This window comes from Prionailurus bengalensis, chromosome B3 (assembly GCF_016509475.1).
Source record: "Prionailurus bengalensis isolate Pbe53 chromosome B3, Fcat_Pben_1.1_paternal_pri, whole genome shotgun sequence".
Classification (NCBI taxonomy): domain Eukaryota; kingdom Metazoa; phylum Chordata; class Mammalia; order Carnivora; family Felidae; genus Prionailurus; species Prionailurus bengalensis.
In genome coordinates this window covers 21,485,310-21,510,622 of record NC_057355.1, presented here as the reverse complement: position 1 = coordinate 21,510,622, position 25,313 = coordinate 21,485,310, and the positions used below count along the sequence as shown (strand labels likewise).

General features: G+C 41.7%; 2 protein-coding genes across 4 annotated transcripts in view; one reads left to right on the top strand and one right to left on the bottom strand.

Annotated features, from left to right (window-relative positions):
* Positions 1–2,057: 2,057 nt before the first annotated feature.
* MPHOSPH10 (M-phase phosphoprotein 10) lies at positions 2,058–22,352 on the bottom strand. 2 transcript variants are annotated; one of them, XM_043554848.1, is made up of 11 exons: positions 21,931–22,352; positions 19,626–20,298; positions 18,569–18,729; positions 17,917–18,088; positions 14,796–14,937; positions 13,872–13,939; positions 12,108–12,245; positions 9,711–9,821; positions 3,937–4,044; positions 2,714–2,944; positions 2,058–2,303 (listed from the first exon to the last, which is right to left on the bottom strand). In XM_043554848.1, the coding sequence occupies exons 1-11, from the start codon at positions 22,260–22,262 to the stop codon at positions 2,154–2,156; spliced, it is 2,286 nt and encodes a 761-aa protein (XP_043410783.1). In that variant the 5' UTR covers positions 22,263–22,352; the 3' UTR covers positions 2,058–2,153. The 2 variants fall into 2 exon arrangements, with proteins under 2 accessions (XP_043410783.1, XP_043410784.1); XM_043554849.1 differs by lacking the exon at positions 2,058–2,303 and having other exon boundaries at positions 2,838–2,942; positions 3,936–4,044; positions 21,931–22,301.
* A 7-nt stretch (positions 22,353–22,359) lies between these two features.
* Positions 22,360–25,313, top strand: part of MCEE (methylmalonyl-CoA epimerase) — a 29,232-nt gene continuing 26,278 nt past the window's right edge. The window contains exon 1 of one of the 2 annotated variants that reach the window (XM_043554850.1): positions 22,360–22,507. In XM_043554850.1, the coding sequence (XP_043410785.1) occupies positions 22,375–22,507 (133 nt within the window). In that variant the 5' untranslated portion in view covers positions 22,360–22,374. Of the gene's footprint in view, positions 22,512–25,313 lie in introns of both variants that reach the window. The other variant, XM_043554851.1, reaches the window with a different exon arrangement.

Here is a 25,313-nt window from a genome sequence, read left to right as displayed (position 1 = left end):
ATTCCATGACCCTGGGATCACGTCCTGAGCCGAAATCAAGTTGGATGCTCAATGGACTAAGCCACCAGGCACCCTGGTTTTCTCACTTCTTTAACATACGTGAAGTAGATGAAGAGCACCACTGAGTACCATTTTGTGTTTTTAAAGAATTTATTTTTTTAAAGTAATCTACACCCAATATGGGGCTCAAATTTACAACCTTGAGATCAAGAGTCCTAGGCTCTGAGCCAGCCAGTGCCCCCGTTTTGTGTTTTTAGAGAAAGAGTGGTTTCTCCAATGTGTTGTTTTTCATAATTGAAGTATTTTTATTTTATGTACAATGAGTTGGCATTAAGGTAGGTAGGTATCTTGGATGACCCACTCAAGGAGATTCACTTAGTCCAACTTAATGTAGCCTATATCCTTTGAGAACTGATGGAAACACTGGCAGCACATACTGAGGCCATATTGCCAGATCACACAGTACTGGTGTGAGCAGATGCGGCAAGGTGAGAACCCTGGCCAAATTTCCTCTTTCCTCAGATGGCTCTGGTAGAGCTGTTGGTGACCCAGCTTGCTTTCTCAGATGCAACAAGGCAAAAAAAAAAAAAAAAAAAAAAAAAAAAAAAAAAAAAGTTTACGTTATATTATGTTTCTAATTTATATAGAAAAAGTATGTAAATATTCCACCAGAATGTACACTTCACAGGTATAAGAATCCTTTTGTTCGGTTATCTCGCTGGTACCTAGGATATTGCCTGGCACAAAGTAGGTATACAAAATGAACATAATCTTTAGAATGTGTCAAATATTGCATAAAAAAGCAAATGAACAGATGTGCCTCACCTAGAGGCAGGGTGAGAAATGAAGATAAAAATGATTCTAACTATGCAAAACATCAAACTGCCCTTGGACAGGTAAGGTGAATCATTTTGGGATCAAACATTCTTATCTTGACTAATCATTATGAAAGAAAGACTCAAGGGAAAGAGAACTAAGCCAGCAGTTGAATGGGGACTGGCAAACTGAATTTATTTATTTATTTTTTTTTAAATTTTTTTTTTTTTCAACGTTTATTTATTTTTGGGACAGAGAGAGACAGAGCATGAACGGGGGAGGGGCAGAGAGAGAGGGAGACACAGAATTGGAAACAGGCTCCAGGCTCTGAGCCATCAGCCCAGAGCCCGACGCGGGGCTCGAACTCACGGACCGCGAGATCGGGACCTGGCTGAAGTCGGACGCTTAACCGACTGCGCCACCCAGGCGCCCCTGGCAAACTGAATTTAAAAAGAAAGCAGAACTCTTAGAGCCATAGAATACTCCAATTACCACTAAAACCAAATGACACTTTCACTAAGGCTGGACTGAGACCTGGAGACCTAAAGACACAACCCTCCACAGGCTCTTCCTGCCCACTCATTGTTCCCTGTGGATGAAAAACCGAAACAGCTTCGGGAAAAGCTGCTCTCATTTTCTTCCCATCGGAGGTAAAGCTTACAGCATTTCCATCAAAGCATAATATGAGGTCTTGTCAGACAAAAGGCAGTTTTCCCTGGATGGGGAGGTGAGTGCCTGGTGGTCACGGAAGATTCACCACACCTGCCAGTCTACCTTCCTTGTGTGTTCACCTTCTATCACATCTAGGTTGCATCTGCCCTCTCTGCATCTGACTGTGGACACTACTCTATAGGCTACATGAAGTCTTTGTCCGTGTGACATGAGATCGCCTCCCAAAGGGAAAGATGTTAAGACACGAGCATGGCAATGTCACTGTGTTGTAGAAGGATGACCAAGCAGTGGGAGAAGAAAGTCAGGACCCCAAAGAGTGAGGACCCCTGCTGTAGACAGCTGTCTGTGACAGGGGTGGCTGGCTCCTGTGCCCTTGTCAGCCTGCAGACCAGCTCCTGCTCACCAGCTGGTGGGCCCTTTCTGGCCTTCACCTGGGCCACAGCAAGGACAGTGTGCAAAGGGGCTTGGCAGCTACATCCAGCTTCACGCCCAGAAGAAGCAATTCAGGGTTTTCCAACGACAGTTGGGAGTTTGTCTTTTCAAACTGCAGAATTCTCAAATATCTGCCATTCATGAAAAGAAAAGTTCTCAAATTTTATTATAAAACAGAACAATGGACAGAATATAAGCTTACATATTAATATTTACATTATATTCAAAATATATTACAGCTTTAATTTATGAACAGAAATATCCTTCTTTTTCTTCTTTTTCTTTTCTGTTTTCTTTGCATCACTGATTTGCATTTTTACTTGATCTTGTAATTTAGAAAAGAATGCTTGAGATGACTTCAAGGCTTTGTCTTTACCTTCATCCTGCAATTAAAGATAGTAACACACTCACACTATAAAATGCGCTTGTAAGTTAAAAAAAAAGTGCCAAATAATTACAACAATGTATATGGAAATATAAATATCCATAAATGGACAAGGAATTATGAAAACTCACATCAGTTTGCACAGAGGTTTTATATACATTTTATGCTGCTGTGATATTCTTGTGCCTTAAAGGAGGAGTGAGTAGGAAGAAAAACTCCTGCCAGGCCCCACGTCTGGGAGGGCCATGTGCTTTGGACTGTTATTCCAGCCAGGCACCCACGGCCTCTCACTAGGCAGATGGGTAGCGTCAGCTGGGTCTGACCCTCCGTGGATCGATGTCACCTACCACTTGCCACCAGTTTCCCCACACAGGCCCCGTTCTGCGGTTTTCCTTCCTGCATCCTTACCTTTAATAGCGAAGCTTTGCCTGCTTTGGTCAGCTGTTTTAATTTCTCTGAAGCTGCTGCCTTCGTGTATTTCCCGGCTTGATCTGGGTTGTTCTTTTCAAGCAGTTTTCTCCGCTTTTCCTTCTCCTTTAGTTTCATACGCTTCTGATACTTCTTTTTCCTCCGTTCTCGTTTCTTGTCTGTAGCTGTTTTCTCAGCAGCTGTTTTTACATCTCCAGCTTTATTTTTTTCCTATTAAAATAATCACCAGTTGATCTAACTTAACACAACTCAGGAAATTAGAAGGGAAGCAAGTCCACAGAACGTGGCCAATAGGCTGTGTATCTACAGCCAAGAGTGAGTACGCAGTACCTATCTGCACCCCAAAGAGCTTTGGTAGCTCAGTTCTTTAGGCCTGGAACTCATTCTTTGATGAAGCAGACTCTCACAGTGACAGTTTGGCTACATCAGCACATCACAAAGGCAGCCTGGAGAGCTAGGTTAGCAAGCTGATAGTCCCAGAAGCAAGCCCCCCTTACAGCACTTAAGACTCCAGGGACAACCTCAGCGCCAAGCTGCTGATGACAGTCACTGGCGGAAGGAGGGGTTCCCCAAAATGGAAGGAACGTATCTATATACTGACAATCGATTTCCTCTCTTTTCTCCCCAGCTGCCAGCCTATCCTGCCAGGGCTGTCAACTGTAGAGGTGGCAAAGGTGCTAAAAGGGATGGGTGTGGGTGCAGCAAAGTGAGGAGGGACAAAGAGCCATGTGCCAGGCCAGCTGGGAAGATGAGACCTGTTACAAACCATCATTTCTTTTTACTGCATGAGCTTCAGTGTTCATGAGGCAGGGACTGCCTACACTTGGTATGTCCCACGTCTTCTAATAACTCAAATGTTCTATTCTAGAAACTGATTCTATTATTGATAAGCAATAAATGGACAAAATAATGGGGGAAATTATGATATTAAAGGACTACTAGTATATGAGCAACATAAACAATTTATTTTAAACCTAGTATCACTGATAGTATTCAAATTGGATTATAACAAGATATAGATATGGGATATTTACAAACAGCTTTTCTAATAATTCTATCTGTACCTCATAATATCTGATTACAGAAAACTGAACACTATTATTTGATTATACTTAAAACTCCAGGAAAATGACATTGAGTAGAGATTTAGCTATATACCAACTTATAAAAAAAACCTTAATGTTTCCACACTGGCTTTTTACCTTGACTTCCTCTGGGGCCAGGAGAGCTGCGTCACTAACGCTCACTGGGGCTACCTCCTCCATGGTTATGGCCGGCAGATTTGACACAACCTTAATCTCTGGAACAGGCTAGAAAAGAGACAACACATTTAATAGGAAGTCAGAAATGGTCCTAACACAAAATATTTGTATCGTGAACCTATTAAAGCATACTATACAAAATACTCTATGGAGATTATTTAAAATATGAGATGTATTGACAACAAAAATCTTAAAGATAACTGGAATGATGGCAGTGTCAGTGGGCAACATGGGCTACCTGAGGAATTAATAATCTGCATATTTTAGGAACTATTCTTTCTCATTACTACACCAAGAACCCTTATTTCTACACTTTTGTGGAACATTTCTGCCATATTCAACACCAGTTCTTTCACCGAATTTTACTAAATTATTCCCATCAGTAACAGATGTGGACATTTTCAAACATTCCTATCTAGTGTTAAATAAATCTATTGATATTTGTAAATATTACCTTGTCTTCAGTTATGGAAAAAAGGCCAGCAATAAGAAATACATACAAAAAGATGCAAGGAAAAATGCTTATAGGAATGAGTCAAAATAGACTACCTGATAAACAAATTTTGTCATCTTCCAGCTACTGAAAACATAACTTTATAAACAGAAATATGAAATGATACAGAACTCCTTTGGAAAACTAAAACAGTATCAAAATAAATCAAACCTATTAATTATAAAAAGGAGAAATGAATGCAATGTTCACTAGTCTTTTTTTTTTAATGTTTATTTTTCAGAGAGAGAGCGAGCGAGAGTGAGCACACGCGCACACTAGCAAGGGAGGGGCAGAGAGAGGGAGACACAGAATCCAAAGCAGGCTTCAGGCTCTGAGCTGTCAGCACAGAGCCCGACGCAGGGCTTGGACCCACAAACCGTGAGATCATGACCTGAGTTTAACCAACTGAGGAACCCAGGTGCCTTTTTTTTTTTTTGAAAGAACTTCCCAGGAAATTCAGAAATTACAACAGGTTTCATACTGATCAGAACACTACTGATTATTTACCTAATGCTTACACTAGTGCTCTTTGTATCTAATTCTTGCACATCTCTGAGGGGCACCAGGGCACAGGGACAGGGACTCTGTTGGCTAGAAGAGAGTAAGAGATGAAGTGTGGGGCACAGCAGGTGCCCTGGAGAGAACATGGCACTGAGACTCAGGAGAAAGGGGGCTCTACTGCAGAGTGTGTCACTGATCCCTTTGCACACTCCTTTTTCTTACCACAGTCCTGTCCCTACCCCAGTTAACTGGACAGATGTGTGTCCCGGGAAATTTCAGAAAGAATAAAAAGGACATTTCACACAATGTCAGAGTGTTAAAGAAAAAATTTCTTCCACTGGACTACTGACTGTTCACTTACTTATTAGTAACGTTGTGTTCCATTCTGTAATTTAAAGAGAAACAGAGAAAACGGAGACAGCCCAGAAAAGAAAAAAAAATGATGACTGGTCAGTAGGGTTTATGGAGATTGTGAAATACCAAACTGGGTATGAAAAAAAGTTCTTATTAAAAGGAACCTGTACCAAAAATTCTACATTTCTGAAGAGGAAAAAAGAAAGGCTTCTATATTGGGGCACGTAGCCCCAAATACATTCTCTCCTTCTTCAATTCCCAAGATTCCACGGAATGTCTAATTCCCCATATCAGGCTCTGTGTTAGTGTGATGAACACAGCAGGGAAACAGCAGTGAACAAAACACATTTGTGCTGGCTTGGAAACGAGTAGAGAACAATTAGCCATCAAGCAACGACGGTGATGGTGCTATGAGGGAAATGCGCAGAGCAGTGACGAATGCGGGAAGGAGATGGCACTCAGCCTGAGACCCCAGAGACAGGAAGGAGCCAACCATGGAAAGAAAGAGGCACAGCCTAACAGGCGGAGGAAAGTCCAGCAGGAAGATGTGAGGAAGGAGGCACTCTGCTCACTGAAGGCACTGGAAGACCAGGGTGGCTGGGGGATAGCAAGCTATGGAGACTAGAGGGGTGAGAGGGAGCCAGATCACGTAGGGTCTTGTAAGGCACAGGAAGGGATCATGTTTTTCATATTAGTAACTTTTTCACAGTAAGACCTGCTGGCCAAGAGGGGATGAAAATTCCTCTCTTCATTTATTCCACAGCTATACTTGGCACTTTGGTATCTAAAAATGGCTCCTGCCACCACAAACTTACTGTCATACAAATTATACCTTGATTAACTCAAAACAAAAAGCCAGGTGATAAAAGCAGACTGTCTTAGAAGACAAGATACTCACACAGGAAAAATCTCCTAACCATCAAAGAATCCGAAGGATTTTAGCGATTACCTCTTCTATACAGAGGAAAGGTGAAGCAATTTGTCTAATTCACAAAGCTAGTCAGGGGCAGATTCAGACTCAGGTTTCTGACTTCTAGACTAGTCTCTGAGATTCATGACATCTCATTTCTAGGCAACACAAAGGGGCAATAGGTTGGCAAGTACTAAAAGGAAGGCATAGAACATTTTATGGGTTCACAGAGTGTAGTGAGTGGGAGAGGCAGCTCCAAAGAGTAAAGAGGCACTGAGTCAAGTGTGGTGAGAATCAGACAGACAGAGGTCGCTGGATGTCTGGGCCTGGCACAGAGGGGCATGAGGCAATGGGGACAGCATGGACCCAGAGTTAGATCCAACCCTTCCAACCTTTTTTTTTTTTTTAAATGTTTGTTTACTTTTGAAACAGAGAGAGAGAGAGAATGGGTGAGGAGCAGAGAGAGGGAGACACAGAATCCAAAGCTGGCTCCAGGCTCTGAGCTGTTGGCACAGAGCTGGATACAGGGCTTGAACCCACTAACCATAATATCATGACCTAAAGTGAAATCAGATGCTTAACCGACTGAGCCCCCAGGCACCACCCCCTCCCCACCCCAACCTCTTAAGCCTTGGTTTCCTGATCTGCAAAACAGAAAGAATAGCATCTACCTTAATGTTTTGTGGATCAAGTTAGTGTGCAGGGACACTGACATCATCAAGATGGCAACACAAGTTGATCCCAACCTTAGTTGTCCTCACAAGACCAACTAGCAACTATCCATGGATGAGATAGCATTGTGAAAATCCGAGAACCCAAGGGTGAGGCTGAAGCAACCCCCTGGACCACAGAGACTGAGAAGGACTGCATTAGAAAGGTAGGACAGGCTACACTCTGACCATATCCCTCCCCCCAGCCGGCACAGCACCCCATTGTGAGAGACCACCTGGACCTAGGGTTTCTCCAGTGGGAAGAGAGCCTAAGTAGACCTGTAACTCCCCAGCATCGTAGGACACTTCTAGACAGGCCCAATCATGTCGGTGTCATAGGGATCACCAAAGTCTGTGGGGATTGACCACTGGGGATCAGACTAGGATGGAGAACAAGGGCAGGGCTTATAGCAGTTAGTGCTTGGATCTTGGCAGATCAGGTTCCTGCTTGCAGCAGTGTCCAAGTAGAGTTCCCAGCCAGCGGCCTTGACCATTTGTAGAGCCAAGCTGGTGCCCCTGTCTGGCTCCAAGAAGTATCTGCACCCCCGTGTTCACTGCAGCATTATTTACAATAGCAGGCCATGAAAACAACAGAAATGTTCATCAACAGATGAATGAATAAAGACAACATGGTATACACACACACACACACACACGCACCCACAACACACACACACACTGGAATACTATTTAGACATAAAGAGAAGGAAATACTGCCATTTGTGACAACACTGACGGACCCTGAGGGCATTATGCCAAGTGAGATAAATCAAATGGAGAAAAGACAAATACTGTATGATCTTGTTAGGCAGGAAACTAGGCATGAGCAGCAGGAGGATGGACCTTCGACATCCAGATGAAGAGCTCTACTGGAGACCACCCAGGGACCACCACAACCCACCCCTCTAGCAGTGGGTCTGTGGTTACAACGTCCTGGCAGAGGAAGAGTTAAGTGTGTTGTGCATGTGGCACTTGTGCACAGAGCAGCCCCTTGTCCTTATTTGACCTATGTCTCCAGAATAGAAATAATGTTGTGGCTTCCCACCCTTGCAGGCATTTCAAATACATCTTGGGAAAAGACATGAAAATTTGGGTAATTATTATATAATCCCGGTCTGTCATTCAAATGTTGTGACCCTAGGCCCCACCCAAAAGAAAAAAAAGATCAAAGTCCACACTCACGAGTTTCTGGGCCCTGTGTCTCTCTTGACTGGCAGGCTCCTCCTGTGGAGTATACTTGAATACAATTTTTCTATGCTTTACTTTTGTTTCACTGTAATTATTTACCATGGCAGCCAAGAGAACTGAGGCTTCTTCTTTCCTTTCCCATTTAACTTTGGGTAAGAATCTCACTTAGATTTCTCTAAAAAAAATCCCCCAACTGATAGAGAACAGATTAGTGGCCACCAGGTGGTGGGGGAAATGGGTGTAGGTAGTCAAAAGGTACAAACTTCCAGTTATAAGAGAAGTTCTAGACAGAGTTAACAGTATTGTATATTTGAAAGTTGCTAAGAAAGTACATTATAAAAGCTCTCATCGTAAGAAATAAAACTGCCACTACACTGGGTGATGGATAACTAAACTTACCATGGCAATCATTTCACAATACACACATGCGGGTATCCTGTGCCCTTCCAAAGTTCATGTTAGGCCACTTTGCTTTTACAAAAGACCTGGATTAGTACCCGTTTTTGCTAACTGAAAGAAATCTGAAAAGAATTTTTACTTTTGTGAAAGCAAAAGTAGTGTTCAGCATCTGTTTTGCAGTGAGCTCCCCTGCCCAGCTCCTTCTCCAGGAACCACACTCGGCATCTCAGCATCAGGCCACCAGAGCTTTAAACTGTGTCTGTGAGCATTTGTGTGCATCTCCACGTGTTTGTGCATCCGTTACAAGACTGGTTCTGAAGTAACAGAAAAGCCTAGGAGAGGTTCTTTTTTGGGGTCTGAAAAGCTCAAAAACTTTTCCATTTAGTTAATGGTAATTGCTTCTTTGGTTTATCCATTTAGGCTTACGAAACGTTTCATAGGAACATTCTACTTTCTGATGATGGGGGAACCTCTATATCAAACCACTGTTGTACATCTTAAATGTATACACTGTTACTTTATCTTTTAAGTTCATCTTTTTTTTTTTTTTTTTTTTTTTTGAGAGTGACAGTGCAAGCAGGGTAGGGTCAGAGAGAGGGGGAGATAGAGTCCCAAGCAGGCTTCTCGATGTCACTGCAGAGCCCGACATGGGGGCTCATGAACCATGAAATTAGGACCTGGGCTGAGATCAAGAGTTGGACGTTCAACCGACTGAGCCACCCAGGTACCACTATGTCTATTTTATCTTAATAAAATTGGGGAAAATGGGTTCACATACATAAAGAACCTAATATGGTACATAGCAGGTATTCAGAAAATATTCAGCAGGTACAGACATCACAGGTCTCCAGACACACCACAGGATGAAAATACAACCCAAGACTGAACAACAAGAAAGAGTGAGTAATGAAGAGATCCTGTGGCTAAAATTTTAGGTCTGGCAAAGGCCCATCTGGTGATGAGGCTGGATCAGCAGAGGAAGCCAGAACTGTCCAGGACTACATGTAAGCCTTCCTCAAGACAGGCCCTGCCTGTAATTTACAGGGAATGCCTATAGGTTTGTATCCAAAACCAAATAAAGTGCTAGCCTCACAAAAGCTCAAAGAGGAATTAAAGGCACATCTGTTCTGACTGCACACTGAAATGTTAACACACTTACCGGTTTAGGGATGAAGTGAAAGTTCGAGAGGGCATCCAATTTTAAGAAGAGGGAATCCATCATCTTCTGAATTTCTTTGTGCTCTGGATTTTCTTCTTCTGCTGTTTTTTGCTTAGGAAATGAATTCAACAACATCAGATTAAGCAGCCTAATACACATCACAGGGCAAAACCCTGAAGGTCAATAAGGGTGCTCCCCATTTCTCATCAAGGCTCCAAAAAAAAACATTACAAGGCAGAATTCAAGTTCTCAATACCATGACGGTGCCAGCACTAGCCAAAAAAGAATGTGCTCTGCACTTCAGGAGCTGCAGCAATCACTACCTCTAAGATTCAGAACTTACAATTTAATTCCCTTGGTATTTATTTGTCAAGAACTAAGCCATTCCCACTAGGATGGCTATCATTAGGAAAAGGGAGGAGCGGATAACAAGTGGTGGTGAGGATGTCAAGGAACTGGAACCCTTGTGTGTGGCTGGTGACAATGTAAAATGGTGCCATCACAATGGAAATGAATCAGGCAGTCCTCAAGTTAAACAGAGAATTACTGTATGACCTAGCAACTCCCCACTTAAGTAAATACCCCAGAGAATTAAAAAAGAGGTTCTCAGGGGCGCCTGGGTGGCTCAGTCCGTTAAGCGTCTGACTTCAGCTCAGGTCATGATCTCATGGTTTGTGAGTTCAAGCCCCATGTCGGGCTCTGTGCTGACAGCTGGGAGCCTGGAGCCTGCTTTAGATTCTGTGTCTCCCTCTCTCTTTCTGCCCCTCCTCTGCTTGCACTCTGACTCTCTCTCTCTCAAAAATAAATAAACATTAAAAAAAAAGGAATTAAAAAAAAAGGACGTTCTCAAACAAATACATGTAGCCATATGTTCAGAGCAGCACTATTCCCAACAGCCAAAAGGTAGAAACAGCCCAAATGCTCACAATCCCCTTTTCCTTCTGCCCATAATGCTCACTCTAAAAGGCTAAGACTCTATTTTTTTTTTATCAAGGCATAATAGAACAAAACAAAACCACACACACCAGAACAGGGAAGCCACTGGCTCTTTGCCTGCACCACCTTGATACCAGAGATGCATCCAGGTCTGTTTCTAATTCTGTCACCAGAGCCCACTTTCCAGCCACGTCCAGGCATTTGTCACTGCTTTACTTTAACTTAACTCATTTTTTATCCTCCACGTGTCATTTGCCTTATCCCAGATAATAATGGCTGTGAAATCATCTTTAAAAAAAAATTTTTTTTTAAACATTTATTCATTATTGAGACCCAGAGAGAGACAGCACGAGCACGGGAGGGGCAGAGAGAGGGGGAGACACAGAATCTGAAGCAGGCTCCAGGCTCTGAGCGGTCAGCACAGAGCCCGACGTGGGGCTAGCTGTGAAATCATCTATATACAACCAGAAGTTCATTCATGTGCTATTTATTATCACCTTGCCTATTACCTCTAGGACAGATACCAAACTTCAGGAAATATTTATCATCATCCCCAGACTAACTCTTAATTGAATGGGTCTAGAATTAGCCTAAATTAAATCCATACTCAAAACCTTATGATTGACTACTGACTTCTGAGACCTCAATAAAACTGGTATTTACAGAGCTGGTACAGCTGTCCCATTACATATTTAATTTTTAACTCTCATGGTTACAAAATACTTTCTGTATTTACTGAATCCTCTCAAAGTAGCCGGGCAATGTTTAATAATATGTTCCTTCAACTACCACTTTGGGTTGCCAAGCAGCCAGAAAGAATTTGAATTCAAATCTTTCTAGATCTTCAACTTAACAGCAGCATCAAGGTCATGGTTTGCTATTGCTGTGAAAGTGGCATTAATTAATCAAATGGCTTTTGCAAATAAAAAATGCCATTTTACCCCCAACTACATACTGACCACATTCTGAATAAATCGAATGTGGAAAAATAATCCAATCACTAACTGGTAATATAATATTACTTGAAATTACTGTGTCCTACTTAACCAGATAGTTTTTTTAAGAATCTAAGTGAAAACAAAACCAAAACCACATAACCCACCAGACCTAAACACGTGAATGAATTTACAGATAATGTTATACTGGTAACTTCTAAAGAATGAAAGAGAAGTGATTTTAAAATTGTGGGACTACTATAATAATTTCTAGAAAGTTAATAATTACCTTTGGAACAATCGGGTGAATAATGACTAACTGCAAAACAAGTTCCCCTACCCCCTCACATTCAGGGGCAATATCGTAACCTCTCTATTTCTAACACACTGTCTCACACTTCAATGAGGTGAACCAAGAGCATAAGATTTGTTTCCTGACTTTCAGCCATCACAGTAGAACCAGAAGAGCCAGCTGTCTGCTTCTCTTACTTTAATAACAATGCCTTTGCCTTCGGGGAGTCCTCACCTGGTTGAGTTTGATGTATTCCTGTTCATAAATTTCAGCAAGACTCAATTTGCTCTTCTCATGGTCTAACGTTAAACGTTTTTTATATTCATAGGCATCCTCCTTAGGTTTTTCTTTACGTACTACATCATCCCAAGCCTGAAATATGAAAGGCACAAGGACCATAAATTAACAAAATCTATCATTTCTTTCTAAGCTCACTTAAGACTCTTCCTCTGGACTATAGATGCTGGAGAGGATGTGGAGAAACGGGAACCCTCTTGCACTGTTGGTGGGAATGCAAATTGGTGCAGCCGCTCTGGAAAGCAGTGTGGAGGTTCCTCAGAAAATTAAAAATAGACCTACCCTATGACCCAGCAATAGCACTGCTAGGAATTTATCCAAGGGATACAGGAGTACTGATGCATAGGGCCACTTGTACCCCAATGTTCATAGCAGCACTCTCAACAATAGCCAAATTATGGAAAGAGCCTAAATGTCCATCAACTGATGAATGGATAAAGAAATTGTGGTTTATATACACAATGGAATATTACATGGCAATGAGAAAAAATGAAATATGGCCTTTTGTAGCAACGTGGATGGAACTGGAGAGTGGGATGCTAAGTGAAATAAGCCATACAGAGAAAGACAGATACCATATGGTTTCACTCTTATGTGGATCCTGAGAAACTTAACAGGAACCCATGGGGGAGGGGAAGGAAAAAAAAAAAAAAGAGGTTAGAATGGGAGAGAGCCAAAGCATAAGAGACTGTTAAAAACTGAGAACAAACTGAGGGTTGATGGGGGGTGGGAGGGAGGAGAGGGTGGGTGATGGGTTTTGAGGAGGGCACCTTTTGGGATGAGCACTGGGTGTTGTATGGAAACCAATATGTCAATAAATTTCATAAAAAAAAAAAAAAAAAAAAGACTCTTCCTCTGGAATATTTATTATCATTCCAGGGTAAGCAAATTGTAGCAAAAAGTAATTAATTTCAACCTGTAAAATGACTATTCAAGTCACCAAACATAGGTATTATGAAAAATAAAGAGGGCATTACTTAAGTATTCTTTTTTGTTCTTGTTTTAAATGCACCTTTCTCCTCGTTACCACCTTTAATTCCACATTTCCCCATCAAGGTTTGTTTACAAGTCAATACTTGAGTTTCTCATTTCATTTCAAATTTAAGGATACTCTGCATACAGTACCCACCCTTCAAACTATTCGTATTTTGAGCAAACACTATACACATTTTAAAGCCATCTCTTATTGTATGTGTCATATGCCCAATGTTATTCTAAGTTTACAAAATAAAATCAATTCTTAAACAAAAACTTTGCTAGGTTTTTAACATTTGAAAAAAATAAACCCTTTGTCACACTGTGCCCAGACACTGTGTGCCAGATGAAAGGTCCCAAGTATGACCCTATCAAGTCAGAATCAGTCACCACGCCTGTCATCCTCTACCAGTTTCACCGGGCGCCACCAGGCAGATGAGCAAGGCACAGGAAAGACTGGCAGTGGCTCTGGCTCTCCCTTCTCCTCAAGCACAAGGCTTTCCAGAGCTCTAGTGAAAGGCAGTGCCTCACACAATAAAAGAAAGATAGTGCAGACTTAAGCAGTAGTAGCCTTCAGTGTAGATTTAAGCTTTAAATGAAGAACTGATATAAACAAAATTTCTACGAAAACAATGAAGAGTGTTGGTCCTGCTCCCAAAATACTCATATATTATTTCTAAAAATTCCAGTGAATTTTAAGTTCAGTTAAATTTCATTCTTACTGACCTTATCTCTTATCCTCTGCTTAATGATATCTTCCAGTTGAAGGGTGGTTTCCTCTGTAATCACAGGAGCTAAAAGAAACAGAACATGTACTCATGAGGTAGGTATACACTAGACCAGAGGTTCTCAAAGGGTAGTCCTTGAACCAGCAGCATCAACACCTGGGAACTTGTTAGAAATGTAAATTCTTAGGCTCTACTCCACACCACCTGAATCAGAAGGTGGGGGGAAAGGGCCACCTATCTGTGTTTAACTAGCCCTCTCATGCTCCCTCTAGTTTGAGAACCACAAAAGTAGAGTATATCCAGTAATCAGTGCTAACACTTTTAGTCCATGCACCTGGGTACTCACCCTCTTTTCCAATCTCTCTAGAACTGAATAAAATGGAAATTCATTTTGATTTCACAGGTACAAGAAAGAGTTTGATGAGATGACCAGGGTTCCTGGCTAGAGTTCACAATTTCGTCAGTAGAAAATGATACCAGGCATTGTATACAGGTCACTAGCAGAAATGATTATGGATTTAGGCATGAATTAGCATAACAGTAATTCCTGGGTAAATTAATAGTACTGTGACTGTATAAGAGAATGTCCTATTAGAAGATACATGTAAACGTACTTAGGCATGAAGTGTCATAATATTGGTAAATTACTTTTAGATGATTCGGGGGAAAAAGTACACACAGATAATCACATATATACATAGGGGAAGGAAAACAAATATGGCAAAATGTTAACGATTGGTGAATCCAGCTGAATAGCATATATGTGTTTGTTGTACTATTTTGTCAACTTTTCTGTATGTTTGCAACTTTTTAAAATAAAAAGTTGGGGGAAAAGAAATATCATTTCAAATCTTCCTATGAAATAAAGTCATAGAAAACACATGCAAACGAACATCTGCAGGAGCCCCATGGGCTCACGTACCCATGCGGACTGCATGGTCAAAGTGCAGAGTCTCTTCTAGAAGGCTGTTCTCTGGTCGCTTTTGAGCTGTCACTTCCCCTTGAAGCTGCCAAGGTTTTTTTTCCAACAGCTCTTTTTCTAAAGATGCAATTTTTTCATTCATCTAAGAAAGAAACAAAAGTTATTACACATTTAGGAAATAAATCAGGCTTATAGCTGAATAAAAGCAACTACTTTAAAAGCACAAAAGCGGGGCGCCTGGGTGGCTCAGTCGGTTAAGCATCCGACTTCGGCTCAGGTCATGATCTCATGGTCCATGAGTTCGAGCCCCGCGTCGGGCTCTGTGTTGACAGCTTAGGGCCTAGAGCCTGTTTCGGATTCTGTGTCTCCCTCTCTCTCTGACCCACCCCCGTTCATGCTCTGTCTCTCCCTGTCTCAAAAATAAATAAACGTTATAAAAAAAAAAAAAGCACAAAAGCAAGAAATGTATTATTTCTCAATACATTTTTGTTTTTTCTTGCCACCATTTTATTATTAAGCCAACAGTAACTTCCTATTCTTAACACCTGAGGTGGGGTGAGGCAATGCAGATGACTTCTTTTCCTCATTGATTTGAAATGCCATGTTTATAACATACTAAATTCCCCCAGAAGATTCTGGACAGATTTCTGGGCTCTGTTCTAGTCAAATGATCTATCCATTCCCAAGCCACTATCAATTTTAACTATTAGAGCATTCCAAAATTAATTTTTATTTGAACATTAGACTTCACACCCCCAATCCAAATTATTTCTAACTTTTAGAAAACATTTATAACTTTTTATTTTTTTAATTTTCATTTCTTAAAAAATTTTTTTTATGTTTTATTTTTTATATTTGAGAGAGAGAGACAGAGAGACAGTAGGGGAAGGGTAGAGAGAGAGACAGAATCTGAAGCAGGCTCCAGGCTCTAAGCCGCCAGAACAGAGACCAATGCGGGGCTTGAACTCACGAACCATGAGATCATGACCTGAGCTGAAGTCAGACACTCAACTGACTGAGCCACCCAGGCGCCCCTATTTTTTAAGTTTATTTGAGAAAGAAGAGCATGTGCAAGCACGAATGGGGGAAGGGCAGAGAGAGGGAGGGAGCGAATCCCAAGCAGGCTCCATGCTGTCAGGGCAGAGCCCAACACAGGGAACGATCTTACAAACCATGAGATCATTACCTGAGCCAAATGCTCAACCGACTAAGCCACCCAGGCAGCCCTATAATGACTTTACAGTGTAGAAAATGCCAGCCTGAAAGCTACCTTACTGAATTCCCTTGTTTTTCTAATAGCTTTCAGTTCATCTACTTAGGTTTTTCTAGTATCCTTTGCAAATATTAATGCTCATTTCAGTTCTCCTTACCTTGGATGTCTTTCTACTGTAGTTGCACTAACACTTCCACAAGGATGTTAAATAACAGTGGTAAAGGTAATAGTGGACATTTTGTCTTACTCTTCATTTTAAAGGGCTACTTCTAGAATTTTACCACTGAGCATGATGGCACCTTTTGGTTAAATGCATTTGTATTTCACTGCAGGTGAAAAAAAAATTAAGGATGGATACTAAATTTCATCAAATGTCTTTTTTTAAGTTTATGTATTTTTGAGAGACAGAGAAAGAGCACATGTATGTGGGGGAGGGGGAGGGAGAGAATCCCAAGCAGGCTCCACAATGACCAATGACAGTGTAGAACTGGACATGGGGCTCAATCCCACGAACCTGGAGATCATGACCTGAGCTGAAATCAAGTCAGATGCTTAACTGACTGAGCCAGCCAGGTGCCCACATCAAATGTCTTTTAGACATATATGGAGAGAACCATACAGTTTTCTCCTTATCCTGTTACAACCAAGAATTACGTTAATAGATTTCTTATTCCCAAATCAAGAATAAGGCCCATTTGGCTGTGGTGTTGTCAGTCTTTCATTATGCTATTTGGAATATTCACATCACTATTCATAAATGAAACTCTGTGTGTGCATGTGATTTAATGTCAGGTTTGGGTATCACGTTATTAATAGCTTCACAAGAAAAAAAGTCTGGAAGCTTTACTTTTTGTACGTGGAAATTAAACAACATTACTTCTACTTCTTGAAAGTTTGATATAATTCCCCAATAAAACTAAACCTGCTTGTCTTTATCTTAGGGAGGATATAGGGAGGGAAAGACACTAACTCAATGAAATTTCTTATTTTGTTTCCTAGTGCTTCCCCACCTCCTCCTTTTTTTTAAAAAAAAAATATTTATTTATTTTTGGGAGAGTGTAAGTGGGGGAGGGGCAGAGAGAGGGGGACAGAGGATTCAAAGCAGGCTCTACGCTGACAAGCTGACAGCAGCAAGCCCAATGTGGGGTGTGAACCCATGAACAGCGAGATCATGATCACGATCTGAGCTAAAGTCAGACGCTCAACCAACTGAGCCACGAGGTACCGGCCCCCCACCCCTTCCTTTAAATCTATCTCTTTGGGGACAATCTGACAATCATAGATTTAACTCAGATTCTCTTTTGCTAATAATTCTTTTGATATCCTTGGTATACTTATTTGCCTATTCTCATTTCTAATTGCGTGATATAATTTTAAGGTGGTTAAATGACACAAATAACTGGAGCCAGGCTGTTATCCATTATTTGCAAATGACACTTCATTTGCCTGAAATCATGTCACAAGGAGATAATTTTTATCAACTTTAGAAAATGTATTTGAGATGGCATTAATTAAAATTCAGGTATGTGGAGCCATCCACAGAGCATCTGAAAGAAGCAGTATCCTTAAGAGCAGCTGAAAGAGCTACAAAGAGAGGTTCACAAGACAGCTAATTAGGAAAAACATGCCACTAGGTATAAAGAAACCAGCGACAAAGGGAAAAAAAAACAGCTTTTAACACAAACTGAAAGTCAAAGGGTGGGAAATGCAGCACTGATTTTTACAAATTAGCTACCTTCCACGTGGGCATCTGGATATGGTGTGCTGTAGGGAATAGCAGCAAGATTTTTGTTTTGTTTTTAAAAGATAATTAAGCATTCAGCCAAGAAAAACAGTGTACATTAGTTATCTGGGAGTCCCATAGTCCTGGTAAGTATATACAAAATTCCTTCAATTCTTAATCATTACCTTTTCCTGTCTTTTCTCAAAAGAGGATTTAACTTCATCAGAATCCTTCTGTACATTTAAGATATTTGTATCCTCATTTTCCTCATCATCTGGCAAAGCAAAGGTCACTCTTTTTGAGGTTTCTTTATGTTGTTTACTGTCTTCACTTTCTTCAAAGTCATCATCTTCATCCCTATAAATACCAAAACACTTATGAAAAACAATAATACACCACTTTTCATAAGTAAAACAAAACTTATTTTCTAGTAATTTAAATTCTTTTGTATACCTAATGCAAATAAATATTCAGAATTCCAAAGTCATTCAGTTATTAAGGACCAGAAGGTATTATTTCAGTGAAATAGAACAAAAAGTGTACAATATATAGAAAATATTCCTCAATCTATAGTACAAACTTATCTCACAAAAATAACAATAAGGTATTTTTATTGGCACAAAAAGCAAATAAATAAAGATCTGATTGCTGGTGACATTTATCTTCATTAGATGATCTCTAATGACTCTTTAAATTCAGAGACTTTCTTCTGGCTACCCTGAGATTATCTGACGTTAGAGAATATAGCTTTTTAGGATAAACATATTTGACAACTATGAGTACACACATATAATTGGACAGTTCTAGCTTACAATGTAAGGGACTCAAACTACTCACGTTTCAGAAATGCTTTCTTCTTCTTCTTCTTCTTCTTCAGCAATTTCTTTGTCTTCTTCCTTTGGATCCAGTTCATCATCATGAACACTTGCTAGATCTTCATCACTTTCAACTGGATCAAAGAAGTCTTTGTATTTCAGGTTTCTGGAACTTTTACCTGACTAAAATGAAAAGACTTTTCAAAATTCTGACTAAGGAGAAAAACACATTAAATCATGCATATATGTGTATGCATATTTTTTTAAAGACTTTTTTTTAATGTTTATTTTCGAGAGTGGGGGGGGAGGGAGGGAGGGAGAGAGGGACAGGGAGGGAGGGGGAGGGAGAGGGAGGGAGAGGGAGAGAGAGAGGGAGAGAGAGGGAGATGGGGGGGGAGGGAGGGAGGGAGGGAGAGAGAGGGAGGGAGGGAGGGAGAGAGAGAGAGAGAGAGAGAGAGGGAGGGAGGGAGGGAGGGAGGGAAGGGGGGTGGGGGGAGACACAGAATCCAAAGCAGGCTCCAGGCTCTGAGCTGTCAGCACAGAGCCTGACGCGGGGCTCAAACTCACAAACCGTGAGATCGTGACCTGAGCCGAAGTCGGACGCTTAACCGACTGAGCTACCCAAGGGCCCCTGTATATGCATATTTTATAAGGAAAACTGGCAACTACAACACTACTACAAAACTGTAAGAACTACTAGACCGTAACAAACTGGAAGGAAGTATTGATTCATTATATTCCTATCTCTAAATCTTCTAACTATAATTATTTCCAAGATATCTCAGCTTAAAGTAAACAGATGCCTTCCTTTCACTTATTATCATTTTTAGTGTTTGGTGAAGATATGTTTAAGGGAAATTCTGAATACCTCTAACATGTGTGGTTATGGTTGTTAAGCTACAAAAGAAATATTTTGTGATAAGCTTTGGTTTAATTTTTCCAGTCCAGTTTTCAACAGATCTAAATACTTCACTTGTGCCCTGATGAGTTTTGAGGTATTTGAAACCTCTTCTCAAGAAGCAGAACAAAATCTCATATGAGGTAGAAAGTCCTCTTTCTCTCCTCTCCCAAGACTTTACCTTAGGTTTTTGACTTCCAAGCAGTTCTCCTTCATCTTCATCAGAATTGACGTCTTCAAAAAAATCAATATCTTCCTCCTCATCACCTTTTTGTTCCTCTTCTTTTTCCATGTTTTCTAAAAAGGTCTCCATTTCAGATAGTTTGAAAAATTTATCATCTACTATGGACTTCTCTCTTGGTTTCCTAGGCACTTTGTCTTGCACCTTGCTTTGCTCCTCCAATTTGCTGATATCAAAATCAAGATCAGAATCTTCATCACTGAAAACTGGACTTTTCCTCAGATCAATTGTGCTTGAGTTTTTCGCTTTCTCATCCCCTGTAGGATCATCATCACTCAGGTCTGCCACTTCCTCCTCCTCCAAATCTTGTTCGAGGGCCTCCTGGCCATCAGCCTCCACCTCTGAGCCATCCTCTTCACACTCCTGTTCTTCATTCTTTGGAAAAAGACTGATGTCTTCGTCTTTAATGGTTTTACTAACTGCATCCTGGAAGTATTGTAAAATTGGTTCATTTTGCAATTCTAGTTGTTGCCAAATCTGCTCATCATCAAAATTCTCTATCACCAGTTTTTTTAAAGGACTTCCGTGGATTCTGCCATTCTCTAGTGTTTTGTTAAAATCATAAAGTACTTTTGTTAATGAAGTGAACTTTGATGCCAATTCATCTTGAATCCTATTAAGGGGGCATGGGGAGGAAGTTTAAAGAGATTTATAATTATAGATAATAATTTCACAGCACTGTGAATTAGACAAAAAAAGCCCAACTCTTGTGCAAAACCAAACTTGAATGAAATATCAATTTTAAGTATAGATCCTGGCTCCCAAGAGTGTATTATCTTGCAGATGAGCCACATTAACATATAAAAAAGAGTCAGCTAAGTGTCTGTGAATCTGCTGTATGGATTTTAGACAGGGAAACTACTACACACCTCTTTGCCTCAAGATATATAGTGAATCTTAGTCTTAAAAAGCTCAACTCTGCTATGTTATATGCCACTCCATCATTCAGTCAGCCAATGGTCAAAACTTGCTTTGGCAAGAGTGTCAGAGACTACCTCTCTGAAGATGTGACGTCTGAGATGACACCTGTACACAAGGAGATAGTCTTTCAAAGCTCTGGAAACATTATCTTCGAAGTAGAGGAAAAAGTGAGAATAAATTTCCTAAGATGGAAATGAGCGTGGTGAGTCTGAGGAACAAAAATGCCAGCATAGCTGGAGTGTGATAAAGGAGGCAGAAGGTTAGGGAGGTAGATGGGAGGTGAATCGGAGGTGAATCGTTCAGGGCTCAGAGGTAAGAGTTTGCCATTTTAAGTATAAAGAGAAGCCATCAGAAGATTTTAAGCAGAGGAGCAAAATGATAGAATTTACACTCTGGAAAGATGGCCAGTAGAGGAAACGTTACAAAAGTACAGTGATTAGGTTGATGAAGAACTGTGCAGGGGTTAGGGGAACAGATTCTGTGAGAAGCAGTCGAATTCAGAATACAGTCTGGAGACAGCACCGACAGAATTGGCTGATGAATTATATGTAGAAATGAGAAAAAAGGAAGATATCAAAGAAGTAGCTAAGTTATATGTCTGAACAACAGAAAAAATAGAGCTGCCGTTTGCTGAGATAGGGGAAGCAGGGGTGGAGCATGGGGAAAAAGTATCACGGAGGGCACTGTACAGGAAATTAAATAGAAACAACAGCTCATTTTGCACATATTAAATTTGAGATGCTTTAAGAATATGTGGCTGTAGTTGCTGTGAGCCTGAAGCTGAGGGAAAGGTCGGGTTTGAAATACAAATCTGAGAGCCATACTTTCATACAACGCATTTTAAGTCCTTCAACACAATACAAAGAGCTTATGCGGGCAAGAGATATGAAAGACAGTCCTAATTCTCAAGAAGCTCATCGTGGAGGTGGACAGCCAAGCGACAAACTTAATACTTCCAATGAAGGATATGGATAAGTAAGCACTGGGTGGATTGAGAGCATATTGGAGAAAAGAGCAACCAACCTAGGGTGGCATGCGCCTGTGTGTAAAGAGTCGGGGGGTGCGTTAAGACTCAATGGAAGCCTCTGGGCATTAATAACTGAGCTTAGTTTGGTTAGCACACGACTCGGAAATCTGCACTGTACAGCTTTCAACAACTTTAAAATTTTTGATAGGCTAAGGGTGCGTCAAGTAAATGAAATCTGGGAAAAAGAGGTGTACACATCCCTTTATCTTCCCCCTACTCCAGAATTCGCTGGGGGCCATGAGTCCGCACCCACGCTGAGACCCGGGCTTCACCCAGAGTCCGGCTCTGCTCACTTACGTGAGGAAGCACTCTGGCCGGCCGGTGGCTTTATCAACCTCCTTCAGACACCGTTCCAGGGCTCGTCGACGCCAGACCCGCGGGACCATTGCTGTCTGCAGCTCTCCACACAGCGCCGCATGTAAAGGAAAAGGGCTGCCCGGAAACCGCGCCACAAAGACGCGCCTCGCGCAGCCTAGACCCTGGAGGCTAAGGTTCCGTCGCTCAGAAGTTCCGGACCCACCCCCTGTCAGAGTCAATGGCAGTGCAAGAACTTTCACTGGGCCATTGATCAGTTCTAGCGCTTTTGAACTTTCTCCAAACTTTCTGTTTCGTAGTCCTGAGGGGCTCATAGGGGTGACGCCTCCTCCCTTTAAGTTTCCTCTTTAGGTGCACTGGGGAGCTCGTCCGCCGCACCACAAGAACACAGCGACGCTCGTCACGCCCCCCCCCCCCCATCATCGTATGCCCCGCCCCCGGTCGGGTTGCCCTGCCCCTCGCCCGAGCTCCTCTCCCACTCTGACGCACCTCGGGAAAGAGTGGGTCGCTTCCCAAAATGGCGAGCCTACTGAAGGCGGTGGCGGCTGTTTCGGGCGCAGTAGGTGAATACCTCGTGCGGCCGGGGTTCGCCGGGGGGTGGGGCGCGCGGGACGCGAGGCCGGGGGCTGGAGGAGGCGGCGGGTGGCCAGAGCAGCCACATCCTCTGCACTCTGTCTCCCCCACCCTCCCAGGAGGCGCGTTCCGGGGTCTCTGTCTGCACCTGTGGGCAGGAGGTATATCCAAGGAACGTCTCCGGTTAGCGTGGGGTTTCCATATAGTATTTGATTCTCACCGCCACCCTGGGAAGTGTGTGCAGTTGACGTTGCCCCTCTTTATACGTGGCTCCCAAAGAGGCGAGGGAACCTGCCCAAGGGGACTGACAGCAAGACGGGGACAGAAGTAGATGAAGTCAATACAATAGGGACAGTGAGTTTTAGCTTTACAGTGCACCGTAAGAGATTGGGGAGAAACTAGACAGAAGGGCAAGTAGTTTAAAAACACGTAAACTGAACTCCCACGTACTTCCAGTATCCTGCTGGGAACACTTGGAGGTCAGTTGTGTAAATACCAAAGGAGTGTTTTTCCTTTCGTGAAGTAATATATTTACTATCTTGTATGTAAACAGGAAAGATAAAGGCAGACGGATCTGGAAGGTTGCTTGAGTCCTCTACACCTTCATTTAAAAAAAAAAAGCTGGATAGAATCAGTAATGACAGAAACTCAAGTTTTCTGACTCCCAGGCCACCCACTTTCTTCTCTTTCTCTTTCTTTTTTCTCCTTCATCAGAGGGCCACTATTTCCCTTAATCTGAAATTCCCTGTTAGGAAGAGTGCCAAGTGGTAATGTTTCAGAGTTACTCCTGGACATTTGTCCTGAAGCCTTCAGCTTAGCAACCTTCAAAAAGTGTTCAAGGGGATGAATCTTTAATAATGTTAGGCCTCTCTGCTAGATAGTGCTCTCTGTGTCCAAACTTACAGTTCTAGTCTTCCTTTGAAGTCCCGTCTCAAACTGAAGGAGTTCTTTATCGATCACTGTAGTCTTTCTTACCAGTCACAACGTTTCTTTTGCATTTATCATGGCAAGTCACCAGGGCTAAGTGACGAGCCACATACAAAGAAGTGCACCTTAATAGTTTTAATTGTCTCAGCACTTAGCAGTTTAAAGAGGTGATGTGTATACATGAAAAAATATTGTAACAGGCTGAGCCCACCTTGTTGAAATGAATCTAATTAATAGGTGATTCTCAGGTTCTTACAATAACACTCCTTCCTAGCCTGTCCTTCCTCTCCTTGGTGAAATACAAACAGTATCTTAGCTCACACACAATTGCAAGTAACCCTTTGCAAAAAAAAACCTCATAAGACAAAGAGTCATCTCTCATTATCTCTGAGAAAGCCATCTGGGGGCACCTGGGTGGCTGGATCAGTTGGTTGGGCATCATAGTCTTGATTTCAGCTGAGGTCATGATCCAGGCTTGTGAGATCCAGCTCCCACACCGTGGACTCTGTCATGGTCTGGAGGGTTGTGTACTGCACTGTCATCCCCTCTGCACACTCTCAAGGCTTTCTGCCCCTGCCAGTGCCTGAATTCCCACTGCACACCCTCAATTGCCAATCGCCTGCTCCCTGCCTGCACTCTGGAGGGTAACAACCCTCAACCAGCTCTGGCCTGCCTAAACCCACCAACTTCTCTGCTATTTGCTGGCTGAATCATACCTTCTCCCATAAAGTCTGAACCCCTTCCAAGATTGTCCCTCAAGTATTCTTGCTCAGCTCTAAGGTATCACACAGAGTTCCTTATATCTCACAGTTACTATTTTATCATAGTTAATCATTCCTTTTACCAGATTTTCCTTGTTTAACAATGTGTCATTTCTACCTCTTGATTAGACCTAGACTATGACAGAATTGGTCTTGGGAGTGGTCCTAGGAGGTAGACCCCTAAAGACCGGATTTGGGGATTGGTTTGGTCATGCTCTTAACCTTGAGTACAGTGCTGAACTTGCCAAAGGTGGGTGGTAGGATGCCAGTAACCCATGGAATACAGTTGCATCACAATTAATCAAGGTATGAACTGTGGTTGACAGATGAAGTGGCAACAGAAGCATGCAATTTGTGAACCCAAGTAGCTGCCATGCTTGACTCTTACAGCAGTAGTGACAACTGTAAGGCCTGTGATGTGGCCTGGATCCTTCTGAGTGCACTTGAGTGCTTGCAGGCAGAAAATGACAAACTGATGGGGCGCCTAGGTGGCTCAGTCAATTAAGTGTCCGACTTCTGCTCAGGTCATGATATGGTTTGTGAGTTCGAGCCCCACATTAGGCCCTGTGCTGACAGCTCAGAGCCTGGAGCCTGCTTTAGATTCTGTGTTTTCCTCTCTCTGCGCCTCCCCTACTCATACTCTGTCTCTCTTTCTCTCAAAAGTAAAGAAACATTAAAAAAAATTTTTTTTAAAAAGAGGAAGGGAATGTAACTTCCAACAAGTCATACATTTATTGCAAGAACTGAGTACTAATATACATTTTTTAAAAAAAATTATATAGACATCTTGTCATAGAGAAAAGTAAAATGAAAACAGTGTTCTGCAAAGGCTGGCTTTGATTTATCCTCCTATTTCAGATGGTTCAACTGTAAATAACCCCACTTTTTCATTTATCATAGTTAAATATACATAACAAAATTTGCCATTTTAACCATATTTAGGTGTACAGTTCAGTGACATTAAATACAGTTGACCCTTGAACAACACAGGTTTGAACTGCATGGTCCAATTACACTCACAATTTTACAATATAGTACTGTAAGTATATTTTCTCTCCCTTGGTTTTCTTAATAACATTTTCTTTTTTTCTAGCTTACTTTATA